This window comes from Bos indicus x Bos taurus, chromosome 2, assembly GCF_003369695.1.
Source record: "Bos indicus x Bos taurus breed Angus x Brahman F1 hybrid chromosome 2, Bos_hybrid_MaternalHap_v2.0, whole genome shotgun sequence".
NCBI lineage: Eukaryota > Metazoa > Chordata > Mammalia > Artiodactyla > Bovidae > Bos > Bos indicus x Bos taurus.
Genome location: NC_040077.1, coordinates 13,435,854 through 13,458,313, shown reverse-complemented (window position 1 = coordinate 13,458,313; position 22,460 = coordinate 13,435,854). Strand labels below are relative to the sequence as shown.

General features: G+C 35.7%; 1 protein-coding gene across 2 annotated transcripts in view; it reads right to left on the bottom strand.

The window, feature by feature from the left end:
• NCKAP1 (NCK associated protein 1) overlaps nucleotides 1-22,460 on the bottom strand; it is a 105,906-nt gene that overhangs the window by 49,116 nt on the left and 34,330 nt on the right. For both annotated transcript variants that reach the window (XM_027555976.1, XM_027555966.1), the window contains 11 exons: nucleotides 18,835-18,927; nucleotides 18,621-18,677; nucleotides 17,757-17,899; nucleotides 17,584-17,674; nucleotides 14,832-14,969; nucleotides 13,763-13,811; nucleotides 8,875-9,031; nucleotides 6,203-6,259; nucleotides 3,473-3,569; nucleotides 3,291-3,397; nucleotides 2,435-2,567 (listed from right to left, as the gene is read on the bottom strand). In XM_027555976.1, the coding sequence (XP_027411777.1) occupies nucleotides 2,435-2,567; nucleotides 3,291-3,397; nucleotides 3,473-3,569; nucleotides 6,203-6,259; nucleotides 8,875-9,031; nucleotides 13,763-13,811; nucleotides 14,832-14,969; nucleotides 17,584-17,674; nucleotides 17,757-17,899; nucleotides 18,621-18,677; nucleotides 18,835-18,927 (1,122 nt within the window). The remainder of the gene's footprint in view (nucleotides 1-2,434; nucleotides 2,568-3,290; nucleotides 3,398-3,472; nucleotides 3,570-6,202; nucleotides 6,260-8,874; nucleotides 9,032-13,762; nucleotides 13,812-14,831; nucleotides 14,970-17,583; nucleotides 17,675-17,756; nucleotides 17,900-18,620; nucleotides 18,678-18,834; nucleotides 18,928-22,460) is intronic.

The following is a 22,460-nucleotide window of genomic DNA, read 5'->3' as shown; positions in this document are numbered from 1 at the left end:
GTTCTCCAACACCACAGTTCAAAACCATCAATTCTTTGGCGCTCAGCTTTCTTCACAGTCCAACTCTCACATCCATACATGACCACTGGAAAAACCATAGCCTTGACTAGACGGACCTTTGTTGGCAAAGTAATATCTCTGCTTTTTAATATAACTAGGTTGGTCATAACTTTCCTTCCAAGGAGTAAGCATCTTTTAATTTCATGGCTGCAATCACCATCTGCAGTGATTTCGGAGCCCAGAAAAATAAAGTCTGATGCTGTTTCCACTGTTTCCCCATCTATTTCCCATGAAGTGATGGGACCAGATGCCATGATCTTAGTTTTCTGAATGTTGAGCTTTAAGCCAACTTTTTCACTCTCTACTTTCACTTTCATCAAGAGGCTTTTTTTTTCAGTTCCTCTTCACTTTCTGCCATAAGGGTGGTATCATCTGCATAGCTGAGGTTATTGATATTTCTCCTGGCAATCTTGATTCCAGCTTGTGCTTCTTCCAGTCCAGCATTTCTCATGATGTACTCTGCATATAAGTTAAATAAGTAGGGTGACAATATACAGCCTTGACGTACTCCTTTTCCTATTTGGAACCAGTCTGTTGTTCCACATCCAGTTCGAACTGTTGCTTTCTGACCTGCATACAGGTTTCTCAAGAGGCAGGTCAGGTGGTCTGGTATTCCTATCTCTTTCAGAATTTTCCACAGTTTATTCTGATCCACACAGTCAAAGGCTTTGGCATAGTCAATAAAGCAGAAATAGATGTTTTTCTGGAACTCTCTTGCTTTTTCCATGACCCAGCAGATGTTGGCATCTCTGGTTCCTCTGCCTTTTCTAAAATTTTCTAAAATTTTCTCAGTATTGCTAAAATAATATAAGACACAAAAAGACATGGAGTAGCTTAAAATTTTTAATACTTTAACACAATCTATAAAATTAATAAATATCCAGTTAGTCATAGCAAACTTCAAATGCCACAAAGCCAGGAGTTGACTTACTTTTTAGACTGTGACAGCACAGTAGCCTTTGATTTATCTGGTATGTATGCTATGCTAAGTCACTTCAGTTGTGTCTGACTCTGTGCGACTCCATGGACAGCAGCCCACCAGGCTTCCCCGTCCCCAGGGTTCTCCAGGCAAGAACACTGGAGTGGGTTGCCATTTCCTTCTCCAATGCATGAAAGTGAAAAGTGAAAGTGAAGTCGCTCAGTCGTGTCCGACTCTTAGCGACCCCATGGACTGCAGCCTACCAGGCTCCTCCGTCCATGGGATTTTCCAAGCAAGAGTACTGGAGTGGGGTGCCACTGCCTTAATAACAATTTTTAAAAAATTAAAAACTGCATTGCTGTCCACCTGAAACTACCACATGTTAACTGGCTATACTGTGATATAAAATAAAAAGTTTTTTAAAAACAACTGCAGCAAAGCAGTAACACTTTGCTTTGGATAAAAGCAGCTTTTCTATTCCTTCTTTTAACAGACATTCTAGAAAGGAAGCGTATGAGCTCCATCTAGTGGATAAAAGAAGAAATAAACTAGGATAGTAAACTGTAAGCTGTTTATAACTGAGGGTAAACAATTACATGAACAGTTTTCTTCCTATTTGCATTTTTAGGTAGGTTTGAAAGAAAATGAGGATTTCAAAGTATGGTTATTTCTGGGGAAAATCAATAGTTTTAGATTCAGTTCACTCATTCAGTTGTTTCTGACACTTTGCGACCCCATGGACTGCAGCACGCCAGGCGTTCCTGTCCATCACCAACTCATGGAGCTTACTCAAATTCATGTCCATTGAGTCGGTGATGCCACCCAACCATCTCATCCTCTGTCGTCCCCTTCTCCTCCTGCCTTCAATTTTTCCCAGCATCAGGGTCTTTTCCAATGAGTCAGTTCTTCGCATCAGGTGGCCAAAGGATTGGAGTTTCAGCTTCAGCATTAGTCCTTCCAATGAATATCAGGACTGATTTCCTTTAGGATGGACTGGTTTGATCTCCTTGCTGTCCAAGGGACTCTCAAGAGTCTTTTGCTCTTTTGCTGTCTCTGACTTTTCATGTGGCCCCCAGTAATTTCTCATCCACACTAAGCCATGGTGATTTTCCTAAATATTAAATCTGATTTATGACTAACCTTCTCTTTTGAAGATCCTCTATAGTTTGGTTACTGTACACCTCCACCCACCAAGGTAAAGAATTATTCCCTGCATGTGTTCACTTTAAGCTTTATACACCCTTAAGCATAATGCCCATCACACTGGAATACAACTAAATGTTTTCTTTGCTCTAGATAATGATCCCCTTGGCAAAATATGACCGTGACTTATTTACAGTTGTGACTTCACCATAGACACAAGATTACTTTTGTAAATGTTTACTGAGCAAATAAATCAATTATTGGAAAGGAGGGAAATAAGAAACAAAAGGGAGAATGCTTTCAGTTTTTTACCTGCACAAGCTCATTGAGGACAACAGCATCAAAGCCAGAAAGGTACTGCACGTAATATCTCTGCATTACAGGTCCGTATTTCCTTACATGTGCTCTAAGCTCTTCCATATAAAATATTAATTCAGCAATGTGCCTTTTTTATTTAAGAAAAAACATTTCAAAAATTAAATTCACTTACTATCAAGGAAAATATGAATTGCCTTTGATATTGCTACATCAAGTTTTTTCCTTATAAAAAGCATTGTTAAATATTTAGTGTCAACTACTTTCTTTTTTATATTATCTCATATACAAAAAGAAACTATGGAAAGCAAAAAAGCAAGAATAAAAAACTGATAAAGGAAAATACAAAATAAAAATAAAATTAAGACATTTCATAAATGTATCATTAAAAAGTCATAAATAAAAGAAGGTTAGAGTATTAGGAAAAAGTAAGATTTTTGTGTATGCTATTATTTCTCTGATTCATTTAACTTCTGTTGAGGGACTGTGGACTAAAATAAGAAAAAATATATTACAAATGACACAGCTGTAACTCCGTTAGGATTATTATTCAAATTTTTGTGTAATAAATAATTCTGAAACATGAATCCTATAGGAAATACTATAGCACAAAAACACACCTCTGCAACAACCTAGAGTTCTAGTGATAAAACATTTCAGCTTTAATTCAAAGCTAAAGTTGACTTTGCATTCTAATTCATATCACCTAACAATGTATTTTAAATATTCCCTCCATTATGACAAACATGAAAAGCCTTCAAGTTTTTCAAAATAATTTTACTTTAGTCCCTAAATTCCATAGCCCATAAAGCAAATATACAAAACATATATTTTTTTAATGTTGCTAACTTACTTATCTATAAAGTCATCTGCACTCTTCTTTGGCATGTTATCTGCATGACGAAGTAGCCAGATAATTTCATCACGGGCAAAGGATAATGCCATAAAAACAAAAAGTGCCTGATAAGAAAAAAAAAATTTTTAATTTTAATGTGGCACATTTGTTGTAGCCGAAACAAGAATTAAATCAATTACCTTAGGACCCAGCAAGCCAGGCTGATCAGAGAGGACAGTAGCCAATTCTTTCAGTGCAGACCTTAAAAACTTGCGTCTTTCTCTGTGCATTGAACCACTATAGGAAAAGACAACCACCATTAGAGTTTATCTGTTTCTACTAAACTTATTACTGGCAATTAATTAACATCATTTCAGAGTCAACTTCCAAACTTTTCTTAGGAAACAGAAACCCTTAAAAATATCTTCTATGTGTTTGTCATTAAATGACTCTTCAATCTCGTCTTTATCCTTGCCTTTCTTGTGCTGCTATGGTAACTTTTTTCACTTCTACCTCTTAATTAAGATCCTATCAAACTTCAAGACCAACTCTTCAAAAAGTATTTCCCAATATAGAGATGTCTAATCCTGAAGAATTTCTGCCAGTTAAGTACCATATAGCCTAGAACTCTATAAAATGGACTGTGAAATCCTTAAAAATAAGCACTTTTTTTATTGTATACATTTTTGTCACTCCCATGTAGAATCAATAAATATACCTTAATAAATAAGTGATTATCTATATCCTCCTTTATTAAGTATATTGCTATTAAATATATCATTGTTTAGTCACTTAGGCATGTCTGACTCCTTTTGCAACCCTATGGACTTAAAACTGACTAAATCAAAGCTATATTCATTAAGGTACTGGGATGAAATCTATTTGGTGCTATTGTTCAAAAAGAAAGATGAGGAAAGGATAATCATAAATATTCATGTAATGGGTATCTTAAAAATAAAATACAAATTAGAAAAAATTTATTCTCACAAATTAACAACAACAACAAAAATCAAAGAATATTCCAAATATTCCAACTCCTCATACTGTTCAAAATATAAATCATTCCAAAAAAGTTTTAAACTTTAGATAGTTGCAAAAAAATGACACCCCACAAACAGATGGGGAAAAAATGGAAACAGTGACAGACTTTATTTTCTTGGGCTCCAAAATCACTGCAGTTTGTGAATGAAGCCATGGAATTAAAAGACGCTTGCTCCTTCCAAGAAAAGCTATGACCACCCTAGACAGCATATTATAAAAGCACAGCCATCACTTTGCCAACAAATGTCCGTATAGTCAAACGTAGTCAAACGTATGGCTTTTTCAGGAATCACGTACGGATATGAGAGTTGGACCATAAAGAAGGCAAAGTGCCGAAGTATCGATGCTTTCAAACTGTGGTGCTGGAGAAGACTCTTGAGAACCCCTTGGACTACAAGGAGATCCAACCAGTCCATCCTAAAGGAAATCAACCCTGAACAGTCATTGGAAGGACTGATGCTGAAGCTCCTATAGTACTTTGACCACTGGATGCTAAGAGCCGACTCAGTGGAAAAGACCCTGGTGTTGGCAAAGATTGAGGGCAGGAGCAGAAGAGAGTGACAGAGGATGAGATGGTTGGAAGTCATCATCAACTCAATGGACATGAGTCTGAGCCAACTCCAGGAGATAGTGAAGGACAGGGAAGCCTGGCTGTGCTGCAGTCCACGGGGTAAAAAAAGAGTTGGACACGACCGAGAGACTGAACAACACATCTATTATATGCCAAAATTCTAAGGAAAAGAAATATGCAACACGAGAAATTTAACTCTGACACCACAGATTAATTTTGAAGACACACTAAAATCCAACCTTTACCTATGTGACCTTAGGTTCTAGTTCTCTTAAGCTCCAGACTCTCATCAAGAAACAGGGATGAGGACACCTGACTCAAGATGTATCTTTCATGATATCTAACATACAGTACTTTCACAATGTTAGCATAATTCTAACGACAAGCTTTCTACTTACTGAAAATAATAAGCTCATCTGGTGTAGTATCTAAATAGTAAGTGGGTAATGTTTTGATTATTTTACTATACAGGGTTGCTGCAAGGAGTATTACCATCAAGAGAAGATAGAAACACTATGTTAATGAATGATAAGAATTACTACTATATAAGCACTTTATTTGGGTGAAAAACATGCATGAGGAAATAATAAACTATCAGTTCAGTTCAGTTAGCAATAAATAAAGATGATTTAAATTCCTAATATCTATGTTATAGCCTAAGCCTAAATTCTAAAATTTCTTGTAGTTTTATATTTTCACCTATGACTGTGGTGTTATCTTTTCTCTGCCTTGTAGAAATACTGATGGATCAGACAGTGTTATCTCTACTGTACCTAGACTTACTAAAGAAGATATTCTATACAAGTATACCATGTAACAATTAAATAAATTACCAAATTATTTCTTGAGAAAATTGAAAAGTTGTTCAAACATTCTAAATACACTAATATCTAGTTTAAGTTATCTACATTTTCTAATAAAATATATTTACTAATATTTGGGAAAGGTATGGGATTACATACTTTGAAAAATAAACACCATTGGGGGGAGTGCACATGAAGTAGTACAAAAATCATCATAACTTGCCAAGTATTGGTACCAGAGCATAGGAGCAATAAGAGAAGGAATGACACCAAAATAAATCCCTCTGTATGGTATTCCTTAAGAGCATGTTAACACTTAAAAAATATTAAAAATCTGTCCATACTAATACCAAGATGACTATATACAGTTATAAACATGTTTCTCATTGATTGAAAGTCCTCTACTTCTACTGCCACATCTCACACACCATTAATCTGCACTCACTTCAGCAAAATAATGCTTTAAGAAAGGAATTCTTGATCAAAAGTTTCACAGATAAGTTAAAACCACTTACGCATGTGACACAGCTGCCTCTTTGCATTCTCTTATGTCATTAATACGCTTATTATACCTATGAGCCAAAAAAAAAAAAAAAATTGGAAGTTTTGGTCAATAACAGTAAAAACAAGTTAGTCAAATACTAGTCAACTAAAAATGTCTTATTATCAACAAGAAAAACTGGCTCTCAAACTGGAAATACATGGAAGAAGTCTACCCACATCATTTTGAGCACCTTAAGTACCCCATTGGCTCTTCCTAAAATAATACATCTTGTATTACATTAAAATTCAGTAATAAAATTAAATTCACAAAGCAGACTTTTATTTTCTTAAATCTCCAATAGGGACACTAAATTATACTTCTAAAATAATGAACAGTGATTTCCAAAAACTGCAAGTGCTGAAAAAGCTATTACTTCTGGCTTTTTACGCTACCTCATAAGCATAAAAAAATTTCTCAAGGCACATATACTAGGAACAGAAATTTTGTGGTGGTCCAGAAAACTGGAGCAGGGAAGCATTTGATTACTTTAAATTATTTTAAGGGATAGACCTACAGATGATTATTACTCACCATTTTTTTTAAAAAGCACATTTTTTTCAAATTAAAAAAACATTTAAAATAGAAGACATTGAATACAAGCATCAAATAGTCTAAAGGTGCCATCTATAAAATAAACTCTAATAAATATATGCTAATTTCCTGGCTACTAAATACATAAAAATTCAAAATTCCTAAAATGTTAAAGAAAAATTATCTTCCTAACCACTTATACCAAGAACTTCAATTTCTAAATTAAGTATGCTAAGATTTGTGTATTCTTTAAGCAAATGCCGTAATTCTGTAACCACTGACCTGTATAAATTATGAGTTTTCATACTTATGGTCTGACTTGTTAATTACTATAATCCACATTTTAAATTGGATCACTCATTCACGATTTAAAAAAAAATTAAAACTTTTCAACTTTAAATACAGAAATTCTTAAATGGTAAATTTAACACAGAAAAAGCACAGCAAAGGAATTTCAAGAGGTCCAGTGGTTAGTACTTGGTGCTTTCACTGTGGTGGGTCTCAGTTCAATCCCCGGTCTAGGAACTAAGATCCCACAAGTCATGTGGAGTGGCCAGGAAAAAAAAAAAAAAAAGGTATAATGAAAAGACAATTGGTTTCATGAAGCCATTAAACTTATCTGTACCATATATACCTTAGGCTCACTCAATATTCAGAAACTCTCTGGTTCTAAGTGTTTACATATATTTAAATATAATTCCCCAGAGAGGATGTCAATATGCTAAGACATAAGTTTCAGGATTTTTGTTCTGAATCACTTTGAAAATGACAAAGCTCACAACTAGGATATTTCCAGGTACTCCACCATCTAAAATAAAAAGTAAACTGAGAGCTGAAAAATACAGAGGGTACCGTTTCTCACACTATGGCTGAGAGCCTACCTGCATGAGAATGTCAGAATCCCTTATGGCGACAGAAATCAAAACAGAGACCACCTGTGTAGGCTAGGGGAAAATGGACCAGGGGCAGCAGTACTGACCAGAAAGAGGCACAGGAGAATTTTCTGGGGACAATGGAAATATTCTGTATCTTGATCTAAGGGGTCACCAGCAGTATTCGTACACAAAATTATTGAGTTGTTCATTTAAAATTTATGCATTTTTCTGTCTGTAAATTTACCTCAATAAACTACTGGGGGGAGGCGGTGGGAGAAAAGGGCAGATTTCTTTACCTCTCCAAAATATAGATACAGGGGATTTAGGAGGTTAGGGGTGATGCCCAGGAACCTGGATTTTAATTCACATCCCAGGGTACTTCATATGCATACTAAAATCTGAGATGGTATACTGGCTTACACTGTCAGTACTAGACATATCTTTACATTTTAATAACTAATAGATTTTTTAAAATCTGAATTTCATTTAGGACATTATTGAATCGGATATGAAATAAATGTAGGGGAATTTCACTTCCATGAAGCTGACAAACCCAACCCAATTATTCAATATTTTTAGGTCCAATAGATCCCAAGATATTTTAGATACTCCTAATTTCAAAAGATTTTATAAAGGCTACCAAGTGTGAGTTCAACTTGTTTTTATATACTGGCTACAGAACCAAAAGTGGAAAAAAAAGCAAGCATTAAAAATTCCAAGGGAACAAATTTAAGAATTATTTGTGTTACAAGGAATGAGTATAAATGAGTCAGTTGGAATACTTCCTCATTATAAGGAAACATGATTTCCTTTTTGCAGTGGTCTGACTTCTGCAATGGCTATAAATAATTAATGAAGTATTTTTGATTGATTCATACACTTTTTTAAATGCACTGCATTCTAAAATACATTTCTAAAAACTTCATAATTCCTAAAATGTACATTGTGCTTTCAGTCATATTTATGTCTAAAACCATATAATGATACACAAAAGAGATCATATCTTCTTTCTCCTAGAATACAAATTTTGAAACAGCAGAAACACCAGATACTTCAGTCTGTGAAGTAACCTGTAAAAAACATCAGGATCATTGTTAAAAAATACTTGGTTTGACTGACAAGTTGGTACAGATTGTATTTTCTCACATAATGTGAGTCTTCTCTACCCTAGAACATCAACACATATTCCACTCACTACTTTTCTCCAAAAAAGACAAAATAATTGAAAATGACATACCCTCGAATGTTTACAAATAAGTCTTCTGCAGCTTTATGAATGTGGAAAACTTCATCTCGAAAAAGAGAGAGGCAAGAGCTACTTTGAAGAGCTAGCTTCCAAAGGTTCAGTGCTGTTGCATCAGTATTTAGGATCCCATGGCACAAAATAAAGCCAACTTGAAACAAAAGGAAAAGAAATAGAAAATAAAAAGTTTTCCTAAGTTAGGTTATTTGAGTTTACAGGGTAGCTTTTTAAAAATAAGAAACATAAATACAGTCACTTAAACTGAGGCTTTTAAGTGACAGGTAATAATACATATACATACAAGATGGCAACAATATTTCTCTTTTTCAATAATTTTCTGTTCTTTGTGGCACCCCACTCCAGTACTCTTGCCTGGAAAATCCCATGGACGAAGGAGCCTGGTGCGCTGCAGTCCATGGGGTCGCTAGCAGTCGGACACGACTGAGCGACTTCATTTTCACTTTTCACTTTCATGCATTGGAGAAGGAAATGGCAACCCACTCCAGTGTTCTTGTCTGGAGAATCCCAGGGACGGGGGAGCCTGGTGGGCTGCCGTCTACGGGGTCCCACGGAGTCGGACACGACTGTAGTGACTTAGTAGTAGTAGTACTTTGCAAAACCAGTGCTTTTAACTGACTTTAACAAATGAGTAAAAGGTATTTTAAGCTAGAGATCAGAAGCTACCAATTTACATATATACAATTATCCTTACAGTTGTTACAGTAACTGAAAAAAAAAGCTACTCTTCTAAGTCATTACAGGAAATGAAATAGCATGTCACAATTTCACAGCAAATTATAGTTTGTACTAATTTAGTCTTCTGACATATATTATCTGATAAGATTACCACATAGAGTGGAAAGACCAGTGGTATCCTTCTTTTACAACTGAAGAAATGAGGGTCAGTGACTTGCCTACAGTCACACTAATAAAGTACTAGAACCAGACTTTTCCTCAAGTAGTTACCCTTAAAGGCCAATATTCTTTCAGTATGTTCCATGGCTCTCTATTCTATAAATTTAAGTACCTTACCTTCGGTCATCTGATTTAGAAATTCTTCAAAAATGTGTAATCCTGTATGTTTACTGAGGTCTTCCCTGACCCTCTATTAGAGGCCATAAAACCTCATCTTTCATTCCTAGAAAGTGAAAGTCGCTCAGTCCTGTCCGACTCTTTGTAACCCCATGGACTGTCCATGGAATTCTCCAGGCCAGAATACCAGAGTGGGTAGATTCTACCCACTAGAGTGAGTAGAAGATTCCCTTCTCCAGGGGATCTTCCCAACCCAGGGAGCAAACCCACGTCTCCTGCATAGCAGGCAGATTCTTCACCAGCTTAGCCACAAGAGAAGCCCAAGAATACTGGAGTGGGTAGCCTATCCCTTCTCCAGCAGATCTTCCCGACCCAGAAATTGAACCGGGGTCTCCTGCCTTGCAGGCAGATTCTTTACCAACTGAGCTATGAGGAAAGCCATAAAACCTCATCTTTCATTCCTAGAACATGTACTCAATGCTTATTATAAACTAGGTATCATGCTGGGCCAGTTAAGAACAATTCTATTTTCTGTAAGATTTCCCTCTGATTCTCAACAGTCATTTCAATCTTTAAACTTCTCAATCACTAACATTTAACTTGCCCTGCATCTTTTATTCTTAAATATTCCTTTCAAAGGGCCACTACACAGGCAAACTAACTCTTTAGGTAGGCATATATTGTAGGATTATACATACAGAAGTACATTTATTAATAACTTCCTTAAAAATCCCTGAAATATATTAAGATGTTTTTTATACTTAGGGTCCCTAAATGCAAATCTAATTATTTGATCTGGTACATAACCAAAGAAACAAAACACCTTTATGGAAATTTTTACAATCCTCAAGAGAAGTTCTGTGAAAATTTTTGCCTCATGCACTGATACATGATACTCTAATCCCTTTACTAAAATGAGATTTCACTTAGTGTCTTGTACCTCAATTTATACTTAGACTCATAACACTTCTGTTGATAATAAAAGTTTCTCTGAGAATATTATCAGTGTCATTATGGGTCATTGTAAACTTTACTTACATAAGACATGGGTTATATTATAAAGTATATTCATTTATTATAAGGTCAATAAAAGGTAAATTAAAATAGCCCAAGATTAGGAAGATAGTCTATTAACTAAACCACACATTAACCTCCTTTCCCCACTAAGTTCTTGGCAAAAGGACGGAAAAAAAAATTTTTTTTCAGTCATAAAAATGTAGGAAATAAGACAAAATCAATACTAAACAAGAAAGTTGGAGAAAATCTTTGAAGAGAGAAAGACTGTACTATTAATTTAAAAAGAGATCTTCCATAAGGAGTCATCTGGGTACAGTCAATAAAGTAAGAACAAATCCTGAAAAGAGTACCAGGATAAGTTACTGTATAAAGTTACTGTGTTAGTCACTCAGTCATGTCTGACTGTTTATGATCCCATGAACTCCAGCCCGCAAGACTCCTCTGTCCATGGAATTCTCCAGGCAAGAACACTGGAATGAGTAGCCATTCCCTTGTTCAGGGCATCTTCCTAACCCAGGAATCGAACCCAGGTTTCCTGCACTGTAGGCAGATTTTTTACTGTCTGAGCCACCAGGGAAGCCCCAAGTTACTGTGAAATCGCATTCAAAGGAGCTGGATCCTCAACATTCCAGACCCTCAACATCCCTCATGCTACGTGCTAAGTCACTTTAGTAGTGTTTGACTCTGTGACTCTGAGGACTGTAGCCCGCCAGGCTCCTCTGTCCAAGGGATTCTCCAGGCAATAATACTGGAGTGGATTGCCATGCTCTCCAGGGGATTTTCCCAATCCAGGGATTAAACCTCTTATGTCCCCTGCATTAGCAGACAGGTTCTTTACCACTAGCACCACCTGGGAACCCCCAACAACCCTTAGCCCCAGGCTAGAATCTAGACCAGTGATTCTCAAACTTTGGCTTCCTATCAGAATCACTGGGAAGGCTTATTAAATCACAGGTTGCTGGGATCCATTCAGAGTTTTTCATCAGAAGTCCTAGGATGGAAATCAATATTCCGCATATCTAATAAGTTTCAAGGTGATACTACTACTCTTTCAACTAACCTACAGCAAAGCTGTAAAGAAAATAGACTATCTTTTATAGAAAGTTCTAGTGCAGGAATTGGTGTCAAAAACAGAAAAGTAAAAAAAAGTGGGAGGGAGAGAGAAGTGCAAAGTTTGATGTAACTCTATTAAATTCTACTCAAGGCTCAAATAAATGAAAGCAGCAAAACTGAGCAAACTGTCTTGACTTTTGGCAGTTGCAGCTCTCCCGAATTAATTTGCCTTTTCCATGCCCAGGCATCCTCCATTAGGGTATTCTGCCTTCTGACTTCACCTCACTGCTCATTACACAAAGCCTTGCATTCATTACTCCCATTTAAGTAGTGGGACTGGGCTTCCCTGGTGGTTCTGATGGTAAAGAATCTGCTTGCAGTGCAGGAGACCTGGATTCAATCCCGGGTCGGGAAGATCCCTTGGAGAAGGAATGGCTACCCACTCCAGTATTCTTGCCTGGAGAATTCCATAGACAGAAGAGCCTGATGGGCTACAGTCCATGGGGTTGCAAAGACTCAGACAAGACTAAGCGACTAACACTTTGAACACTTTCAAGGTAGAGACTGGATAGAAATAGTTCTATATAACATCAGAGGTCACTCAAGCCACCTAACTACTAATCACATGGGTTCTTCATCCATATATCCATAAACATAAAACAATCAAGGATCACCATGCTTTTGAGCAAAATTAATACTCCGAAAGCTGTCTTTTTAAATCCACAAAAGCATAAAAACCTTAACAATCATTACAGAAAAAAATATAAGGATCACAAACCTGATCAATGTAAAAGTTATAATTAATAAAAATGGCTAAGGACAGGCAACGTGTGTTAAATTCTTCCTCTTTCTTACTAGTAACAGCATTACTCAAACCGCCAGTGCATGAGATTAAGTATAGAACTCAGAGTATTTAGAAACTTTCATTTAGAAAAATTTTCACTGATAGCAACTTAGGGGTAGAAACCTAGTAACAATCAAATTGTTAGATTAAATATTTAATTGTTAGATTAACACTTAAATATTGAATCTAATAATTAAAATGTAGGCTTTTATTTCATCTTTGCTTATTATTTTATTTCTGATAATTCCACTAATTCAGTTTCAATGTATTTTATAAAAAAGTACCAGTCCAAAAATCACTAAAAAAGAAAAATTGGTCATTCACCAGTTTTAGAAACAGTATAATAAAAAGTCATCAAATAATACCTAAATGTTAATAAATTAAGAAACAAGAACTATAAGAACTAAAAAGTACAAACTGCTCAAAATTATTCCCCTCTGCAAGTGGACCTGGGGGTGGTAGAAAAAATTATATTATAGCAGTTTTCATTTATACGGTATCTGTGTGTCTATTTCTCTCATAGTTTGTGAACTCTGTAGGCATGCAAACAAGTAATTTTATTTCCCATGCAAACATATGAGATGTCTATTATATGTACTAAAATAATTTAAAAACCAAAACAACTGAATAAATGCAGTACCAAGAAAATGATTAAAAATAAAAATTTACTTTTGATGGCCTTGTTGAGAGGCAATATAATGTAGACCACGAGCCTTGAAGGTCCTCTGTCTTTGTCACTTACTTGTCATGTGGACTAAACTTTAATTCCTCATCTATCAACTAGACTAACCTACTCTAACCAGATCAATATAAGGACTGGATGATGCACACAGAAGGCTTAGCACAGTGCTTGGTATTAAAGCAATCCATGTACTGTTATTTCTCTCTAAAACTTAAATCTGAGGAACAGTCATAAAACTAACCAATTTTACTTACAGATAATCCATTTTTCCATGGCATCCAAAGAGAGATATTCACAAGGCATCTTAAAAAAGAAAATATAAATTTGTGATTTAACGGAAAAAATTCTGCACTGAGTCACTCCTCCTCTTCCTTCTAAGAAGTCTGACTACTCAATTCTTGGTTCAAATACCACCACAACATAGTTGAAAAACTGGATGCAAGTTTTATAACCTATATTTATACCCGCAGTCCATAAAAGACAATGAAAGCGGTGCCTCTTTCTCAGATGTATAGAACAGTCTTTTGGAAGAGTTTAAGTTTGAATGAAAAACACAGGGTTTCTATCAATTCGAGAAGATCATAGCTACTTGGAGAAGGGAGTGTGTGCCTTGGGGTGCGGGCAGGGGGACTGTAATTAAAGACAAGGGCCAGACAGATACATGGGTAAGTTGGAATAAACATAATTTGGAAGCTTCCAAACCAGAAAAAAAAAAAGAAAGCTGTGCCTCTTTCAAATTCACACACACTGAAACTTCTCTTTAAAAAACACGGTTGCTAAATTGTTTTCAATTTAGTAAATAACTACTTCCAAATTTCCCAAGTTTACTGCAGAGTTTGCAGTATTTCAAAGGATAAAATTTTATTAAAAAAAAAAAAAGTATGTGCCTGGATGCTCACTATATCACCCAAGTCAGTAATTATGTGTGTTTATTCTCCATATGCATAACATCTCTGTTTATATACACAGAAAAAAGACTGAAAAGAAACTTAACAGAATACAATAGTGACTTTCTCTAGTAAGTCTGTAAGATTTGGGGTGATTTTTGTTTTCTTCTAATTTTCTGAATCTTCCAAATTTTCTACCATAAGAAAACAAAGCAAATTTTTAAGCCTTAAAAGAACTCATACTGCTAACTGTACTCGGCATCAGCATTTAGAAATTAAAAAACTGTGAATAGTACAATGTAAACAATGAGCGTTTTACAATAAACTTCACTGACAGGCTAATACTAATTAGAAGAAAAAGTGCAACAGCATTGCTTGATTTAAAAAAAAAAAAATTTTACTCTTTTCATTCAAAAAAGAAAGTACAGAACCATACAGTGTCAGACTGTGCGGGATTAAGCATTGTGCTGGGGGCACTGATGAGACTCAGCAACTGGGCATTTCTCCACTGGTCAGCTGAAAGGTTCCTTCGAGGATACACCATCTGAAGAGAAATTAGTGCATCTGAAAGAGACTAATTAAAACAGAAAAACAGAAAGTTGAAGAATGAGTTGGTTTTTTTACTTTCCATTTAATTTCCAGCTACAAGTGCTGTGTGTTTCTAACTGTACCATCATAAAAAGAGCCTCATTATAAGTATGCCCCATGTGACACTTGAGGTGGGTTCCAGTTATGCTCTAGATTTTTGGTTTTAATTTCATGAAAGTTACATAGATTCTGCATTCCTCAGCTAAAGCTTAGCTCAGCAAATCACGTTACTTTCTTAAAGGTGAAAATGTAGGGCAATCGTGTGATCTTTACTTGAAAAATGACACAGAGTCTAGCGTCACCCTTTTGTGTATCACTTTCTACTCCAATAGTGCTCACTGCAAGAAAAAGTGGTACTTAAGGTTATATGACTAAGTGTTAACAGAGCTCCACATGTTTCATATTTCTTCAAAGAATGCCTTCTAAAAATGATCCACTGTACTTTATCTCAATAAATTATTTCTATTTGCCATTTAGTTTATTAATGATTTCATCTCATTTGCTTCTTGCTTGCTTTTAACTCTTTTGCTAGTCACTCCTGGTTCCTAAAAATTCTGTACAGAGTGGTCCTTTAATCTGGCTATGCATAAATTGCCAGGAGAGTTTGTTCAGAAAAAGAAAATCCAGGGCTCTGCCTGAGCCAGAACGTCTGGGAGTAAAACCTAGGAACTGTTTTTATCACTGCACCAAGTGATTTTGAATAATTTTTAAAATTAATTTGAACAAATCCTAGTAAATATATGGTGGTCTTTCTTGGGCTTCCCTGGTAGCTCAGTTGGTAAAGAATCCGCCTGCAATGCAGGAGACCTGGGTTCAATTCCTGGGTTGGGAAGATGCCCTGGAGAAGGGATAGGCTACTCACTCCAGTATTCTAGCCTGGAGAATTCCATGGACCAAGGAGCCTGAAAGGCTACAGTCCATGGGGTCGCAAAGAGTCAGACACAACTGAGTGACTTTCTATTAACATCAAAGCCCTGAGATATCATAGAATATTGGAAAAATCAAGATTAGGAAAATACTGATCTAATCCAAATAGACAATTCTCCTCAAGTAATTATTAACAGTCTAGTATGTGCTAATGGCTATGGAGAACTTAGAGATATATGAGGTGAAAGTGAAAGTGTTGCTCAGTTGTGCCTGACGCTTTGTGATCCTGTGGACTGTAGCCCACCAGGCTCCTCGGTCCATGGAATTCTCTTGGCAAGAATAATGGAGAGGGTATCCATTCCCTTCTCCAGGAGATATTCCAGATCCAGGGATTGAACCTGGGTCTCCTGCATTGCATGCAGATTCTTTACCATCTGAGCCACCAGGGAAGCCCTAAATAAAGATATAACAGCCTTTAAAATAAATGTTTATCATTTAACTGGGAAAAGAGCCAAATTTGAAGTGGGTAACTAAAAGCAAAGCTATATCTGATTGGCAGAAAGTTAGAAACAGATCCAGAGAAAAAACAAGAGATGAGTAGCTGAGGTAAAAGCACTAACAAAATCAAAGAGACAGGTAGTGATGATCTGTTTAGCACTTTGAAAAGTGCTAACACCCTGACACTTCCATCTACAATGCTGATTTTTACTTCAAAATTGGTATCATCTACTAGACTCTTCCAAGCTAATGGTACAACTAACTCTAAAACATTAAATCTACATAAATTTGTGGGTATAATATAGCTCTGCAGAGAAATTAAACTGGAAATGCATCTTTAGAATTTTCATGGGAGTAAGAAAACTGAAGGAAAATTCTTGCTGCTAACTGTATGTCAAAAAAATAAAGCACAGATTCATATAAAACACTGTATTATTAAAACCTAACTCCCATCATTCAAAGGGAACAATGAACCAAGATTCTAATACCCCAGCCCTCGTTTTGCCACAACTGCTGCCAAATGGCTTACTTCATCACACCACTTCCAGTCCTCAATTTCCTTATCTTTATGAGGATACCTATAAACTTCCTTGACATGCTAAGGAACTAGCCCTCCCTCAGAGAAGCCATTATAATGGCATGACCCTAAACCAAAATTATTTCATTAAGAACTATTTTTTAATATATCATAAAAGACAGACATTTCAAATTATCACAAACTCCTGCAATTTTTTCTCATTACGAGGCTATATTCTAATAACATAACTAAGATTTATCAAATACTATGTGTGGAAACACTTTGCACAAAATAACTCATTTAGTACTCATAACAGCCATATAGAGTAGGACTACTATTACTGCATTTTTATAGATAAGAAAACTGAGATACAGTGAAGTTGGTTAAGTAATCTGCCCAATAATACACAGTAACTGTCAGAGTTGGGATTAGAACGAAGCAGTCTGATATGAGTCTAGTAGACATTCTCAGGTACTAAACTTCACTAACTCTATATCCTATAGAGAACCTAAAAACTACAATGGATCAATATATTCCAGACTTTCCATTCATGATTCTGGATATAATTAAGGAGTTCTCTGGTTCACAATTAGATAAAACCATACATAACTATAAATCATATCTCACTAAGATTTTCTTTCTTAGAAGCAGTTTATCACTCTATCCACCCTAAAGCTCTCATATGCCTATTGAAGCACACCTAAAACCCAGCTCTTACCTTGCTATGGGGCACAAATTCTTCCATCATTTTCTTTAAAGGGTTTTCATAATCCACAATCATCTGACCAAGGCGTGGGTATTCTCGGTCACTTAAAACAGACACATAAATATCACTGAATTGTAAGCCATCAAATTGAGAACTTCACACAGATTTCTTTAATGCAGGTATACCTTGCCCCATGGGTCATCTCATGAGCATAGTTGTATAATCCAATGATTGCCTTCCTTTCTTCAATTCGAGACAGCAGTATCATTAGTGTTGTATATGTTATGATCAAATCTAAGTAGTTCTTTGTTAAATCAAAGTTTACAGTCTAAGAGAAAAAAACATTAAATTCAACTTTTTATTTCACAAACTTTTAAGCACACACAAAAGAATCTTCATGGCAGCTACTGGAAGCTAATAATTTTCTGTAGTTATTTATTTTATCCCCATTTCTGAAATTCTACCTAATTCCTTTCACCAAAAACATGTCTAAAATTTGGGAGTTACAGATAATAGTTTTGTGCTTGTAACACAATTTTACAGATGAAAAAGAGTTGGTGATCACCCTATTCAAACTGCTAACAATTTAAAAGAATAGCCAAAACCAGAATAATAAGCATGGAAGCAATTCTCACTAAGTAAGAAAAAAGGAGTATTAAGTTAATGAATAGGTTCACCATTAACTCAGTGATGTTTTTCACTGATTTCTTATATCTAGAAACTGTCTTATTAAGAAAGATTTTATCAAGTATGCCTTTTATGGAGAAAAAATTATTTGTGTAACCTTTTAAAATTGAGCCTATTAAAATAAAATACTAAAATTAACAACTATTTCCCAATATGTACAAGATTTATATTCAATGACAATCAAATAAGTAAAAAGAGAGATACAGTATAACTCCTTACCTTAAAAAATAAAGCCAAATTCAATGCTGAAATTTTATATACTAATTATATAAATTATCTCTAAAGAAAAGCATTTGATCCCCTTAGTTCTACTACTATAAGCAGAGAGAAGAATTAGAAATTTTTCTGAAAATTATACGTACAATGTCAAAGAAGACTTGGCAAACATCAATAGTATTCAGCAATTCACAAACATGGTCCTGAAAACAAAAGTTTATTTTAATCTTTTACTTATATGACTACTACTAAATTCAGAAAAAACATACTTTATTATCCACAAGTGACAGAACATTTTATACAATTAACAAATACCAATTTATCTCTGAAATATTAAACTGTATGTATTAAAATACGTACCTTAAATTCCATAACATCTACAAATGTGAAGTAATATAATGCCAGATTTTTCAGAATCTCTGATTTTTCTTTCTGCAGTTGTGCAAGCTGTTGCTGTGAAAACAAAATTAGAATGCACTGTTTACTGTGAACAAAATTATTACGTTTAATACAAACTATCTTCTTTTATGATTGCTATATGAAAGCACAAGCTTTTAGAAGAATATTTCTAGATGATTAAGGCTCTTTTAAAAAACCAAAATACTTGAAACAGCAACTTCTAAATAGTGGCCAGCAACTGACAGTGTGAGGCTATAAAACGAATCAAAGCGGATTAGTACCAAACTGCACTACTATTAAGAAAAACTGGAAAGTGTTAGGAAAAAAATAACTATCAAATGAACTCTTAAAAAAAAACTGAAAGCAACTCATAAGCGTGATCACATTACTAAAAGTGGGAGAAAAGAAGGTGAAAAATATTATAACTTACACTACAAAAAACAATATGCTTTATAAATTCGGAACTTACCAAAAAGAACATCCAGGCAAAGCCACGTTACGCATGCAAAATAAAATGTAGATACAAACATAAAATACAGTAACGGTTCCCTGACCAGATCCACAAAACACAATAATACATTAAAGAAAAGCAAAAATCACAACAACAAAAAAGAAATGACAAAGAAGCAAAACTAGAGTTAAGACGCATAAACATATGAAGAGGGAAATGTGAATGCAAAAGACAAACATTATTTCAATCAACTGTATTATTAAATTTACAAAAGTCCTAAGTTTTCTTTTAAAACAACTATTAATATAACTTCTGATAGAATCCAGCCATACTGGACATGTATGCAGTAAACCATAAGTCTGCCAAACTTCAACACAATCATCTAGAACTATCTGATATTCTGAATGTAGCCTACAGAATAGAAATGTCCACATCATGTAGAAACTTGTTAGAAGAGGAGGATCTCAGCCTCACCGCAAATCAGAATCTGCCATTTAACAATATACCCAGGTGATCTGAATGCATGTTAAATATAATTTACCTAGGACATGAGAAAACCAGAAAATATGAGAAAATGGCTCAAAATATCAAACTGGCTATCAAAGGCCATCCAGTTTTAAGACCCTCCTGCAGTTCTTACTGACACCTAACACAGGAGAGTTGGGGGTAGGGGTGCCTCTACACATTATGATAAGTCAGAAAATTCTTAACAGTAAGCATAACATCAAAGGATTAAAAATACACCTATTAAAAGGCTATTTACAGTAGCAAGCACAGCGTTCTGGTAGACTCTACTACTATAGAGTACCCTAAATACTGCAGTCCCTGCTGCTGCTGCTGCTAAGTCGCTGCAGTCGTGTCCGACTCTGTGAGGACATTTTTAAAAAAGTATAAACAAAGTTTATACTTCGTTATACTCTACTTCCCCTTAAAACCAGGCAAACTGAGGTATATACTTACAGTGATGTGTGTAACTGTTCTAGCTTTAGCTGTGTTACTAGTTGATTTTATTTTGAACAATATATCTGTTTCAAAACAATTCTATATTTACATGCACACTTTTGGAGACGGCAATGGCACCCTACTCCAGTACTCTTGCCTGGAAAATCCCATGGACGGAGGAGCCTGGTAGGCTGCAGACCATGGGGTCTCGAAGAGTCGGACACGACTGAGCGACTTCACTTTCACTTTTCCCTTTCATGCATTGGAGAAGGAAATGGCAACCCACTCCAGTGTTCTTGCCTGGAGAATCCCAGGGACTGGGGAGCCTGGTGGGCCGCCGTCTATGGGGTCCCACAGAGTCGGACATGACTGAAGCGACTTAGCACCAGTGGCAGCATGCACACTTTTAATCATTACCACTCACAACATCAAGCAGATACTTATTTTAAAATGATTCTATTCCCTCAGATGATACTACCTTTACCTTGTTCAACAACATTTAACATTTATAATTGATATCAATCCTTTTCCCTGCTTTTCAGTACTTTAAATTTTAATTTTGAAATGTAACAGGTGAAAGTAAACTCCTAACAGGATAAAAAGCAAAAATACAACTTGGTTGCCGCTGGGTTTATATTTATAGTGCCTCCTTTCAATTTTGGTGTGTAGTTTGAACAAAAAATGACAGATTACCATCTTATTATGGGCCCTAATGATCTTTTATACAAATTCTCATTTCGCATATTAAGAAGCTAATGCCCACAGAACTTAAAAGAGTCTTCCCCAAAGTTTTATACCTAGTTAACATGAATGGGCCAGGATTAAAATTTCACATCCATACTCCTAATAAAGTGTTCTTCCTACCATTTCACACGGAGGTGGGGGGATTTCATCCCCACTCCCATCTTCTTTTTTAACAGTAAAATCTCATCATGGTCTCAATTTCTCATTACAATGTATTTCCCCAAAATTGTATATAACTACCCTCTACTGTATATTGTCACCCTGTTTATTTAACTTATATGCAGAGTACATCATGTGAAATGCCAGGCTGGATGAATCACAAGCTGGAATCAAGATTATGGGGGAAATACCAACCTCAGAAATGCAGATACTTACTCTAATGGCAGAAAGAGAAGAACTAAAGAGCCTCTTGATGAGGGAGAAAGAGGAGAGTGAAAAAGCTGGCTTAAAACTCAACATTCAAAAAGCTAAGATCACGGCACTCAGTGCCATCATTTCATGGCAAATAGAAGGGGAAAAAGTAGAAACAGTGACAGAATTTCTCTCCTTGCACTCCAAAATCAATGCAGATGGTGACTGCAGCCATGAAATTAAAAGATGCTTGCTTCTCAGAAGGAAAGCTATGACAAACTTAGGCAGAATATTAAAAAGCAAAGACATCACATTGCTGACAAAGGTCCATACAGTCAAAGCTATGGTTTTTCTAGTAGTCTGACAATGGTCCGTATAGTCAAAGCTATGGTCCAATGTCTGTATGGACATGAGAGGTGGACCATTAACGAAGGCTGAGTGCCGAAGAACTGATGTTTTCCAATTGTGGTGCTGGAGAAGACTCTTGAGAGTCCTTGGACTCCAAGGAGATCAAACCAGTCCATCCTAAGGGAAACCAACCCTGAATATTCATTGGAAGGACTGATGCTGAAGTTGAAGCTCCAATACTTTGGCCATCTGATGTGATGAGCCAACTCAGTGGAAAAGACCCTGACACTGGGAAAGACTGAGGGAAGGAGAAGAAGGGGGCGACAGAGGATGAGATGGTTGGATGGCATCACTGATTCAATGGATGAGTCTGAGCAAACTCAGAGATTCTGAAGGACAAGGAAGCCTGGGATGCTGCAGTTGATGGGTAGCAAAGAGTTGGACATGACTTAGGGACTGAACAACATCAACAAAGCCTCTACACTGGTTAAAACAAATTTACTGAACTAATTATATATGAATTCAAAATAATTATTCAAGTTTTTAAAGCTCTACATACCTTTGTCTAAATATACCTTCCAATCTAAATTTCCCCTACATCTATTCACAGACTATACTAAGTAGCTAAAACAAACTATCCACTATTGTATATAAACATTTCACATTTTCTCTACTGTTTCCTCTATGGATATGTCCAAATTCCTCTACTTATACATGTCCAAATCTCACTACTCCTAAATTACTCAATTCA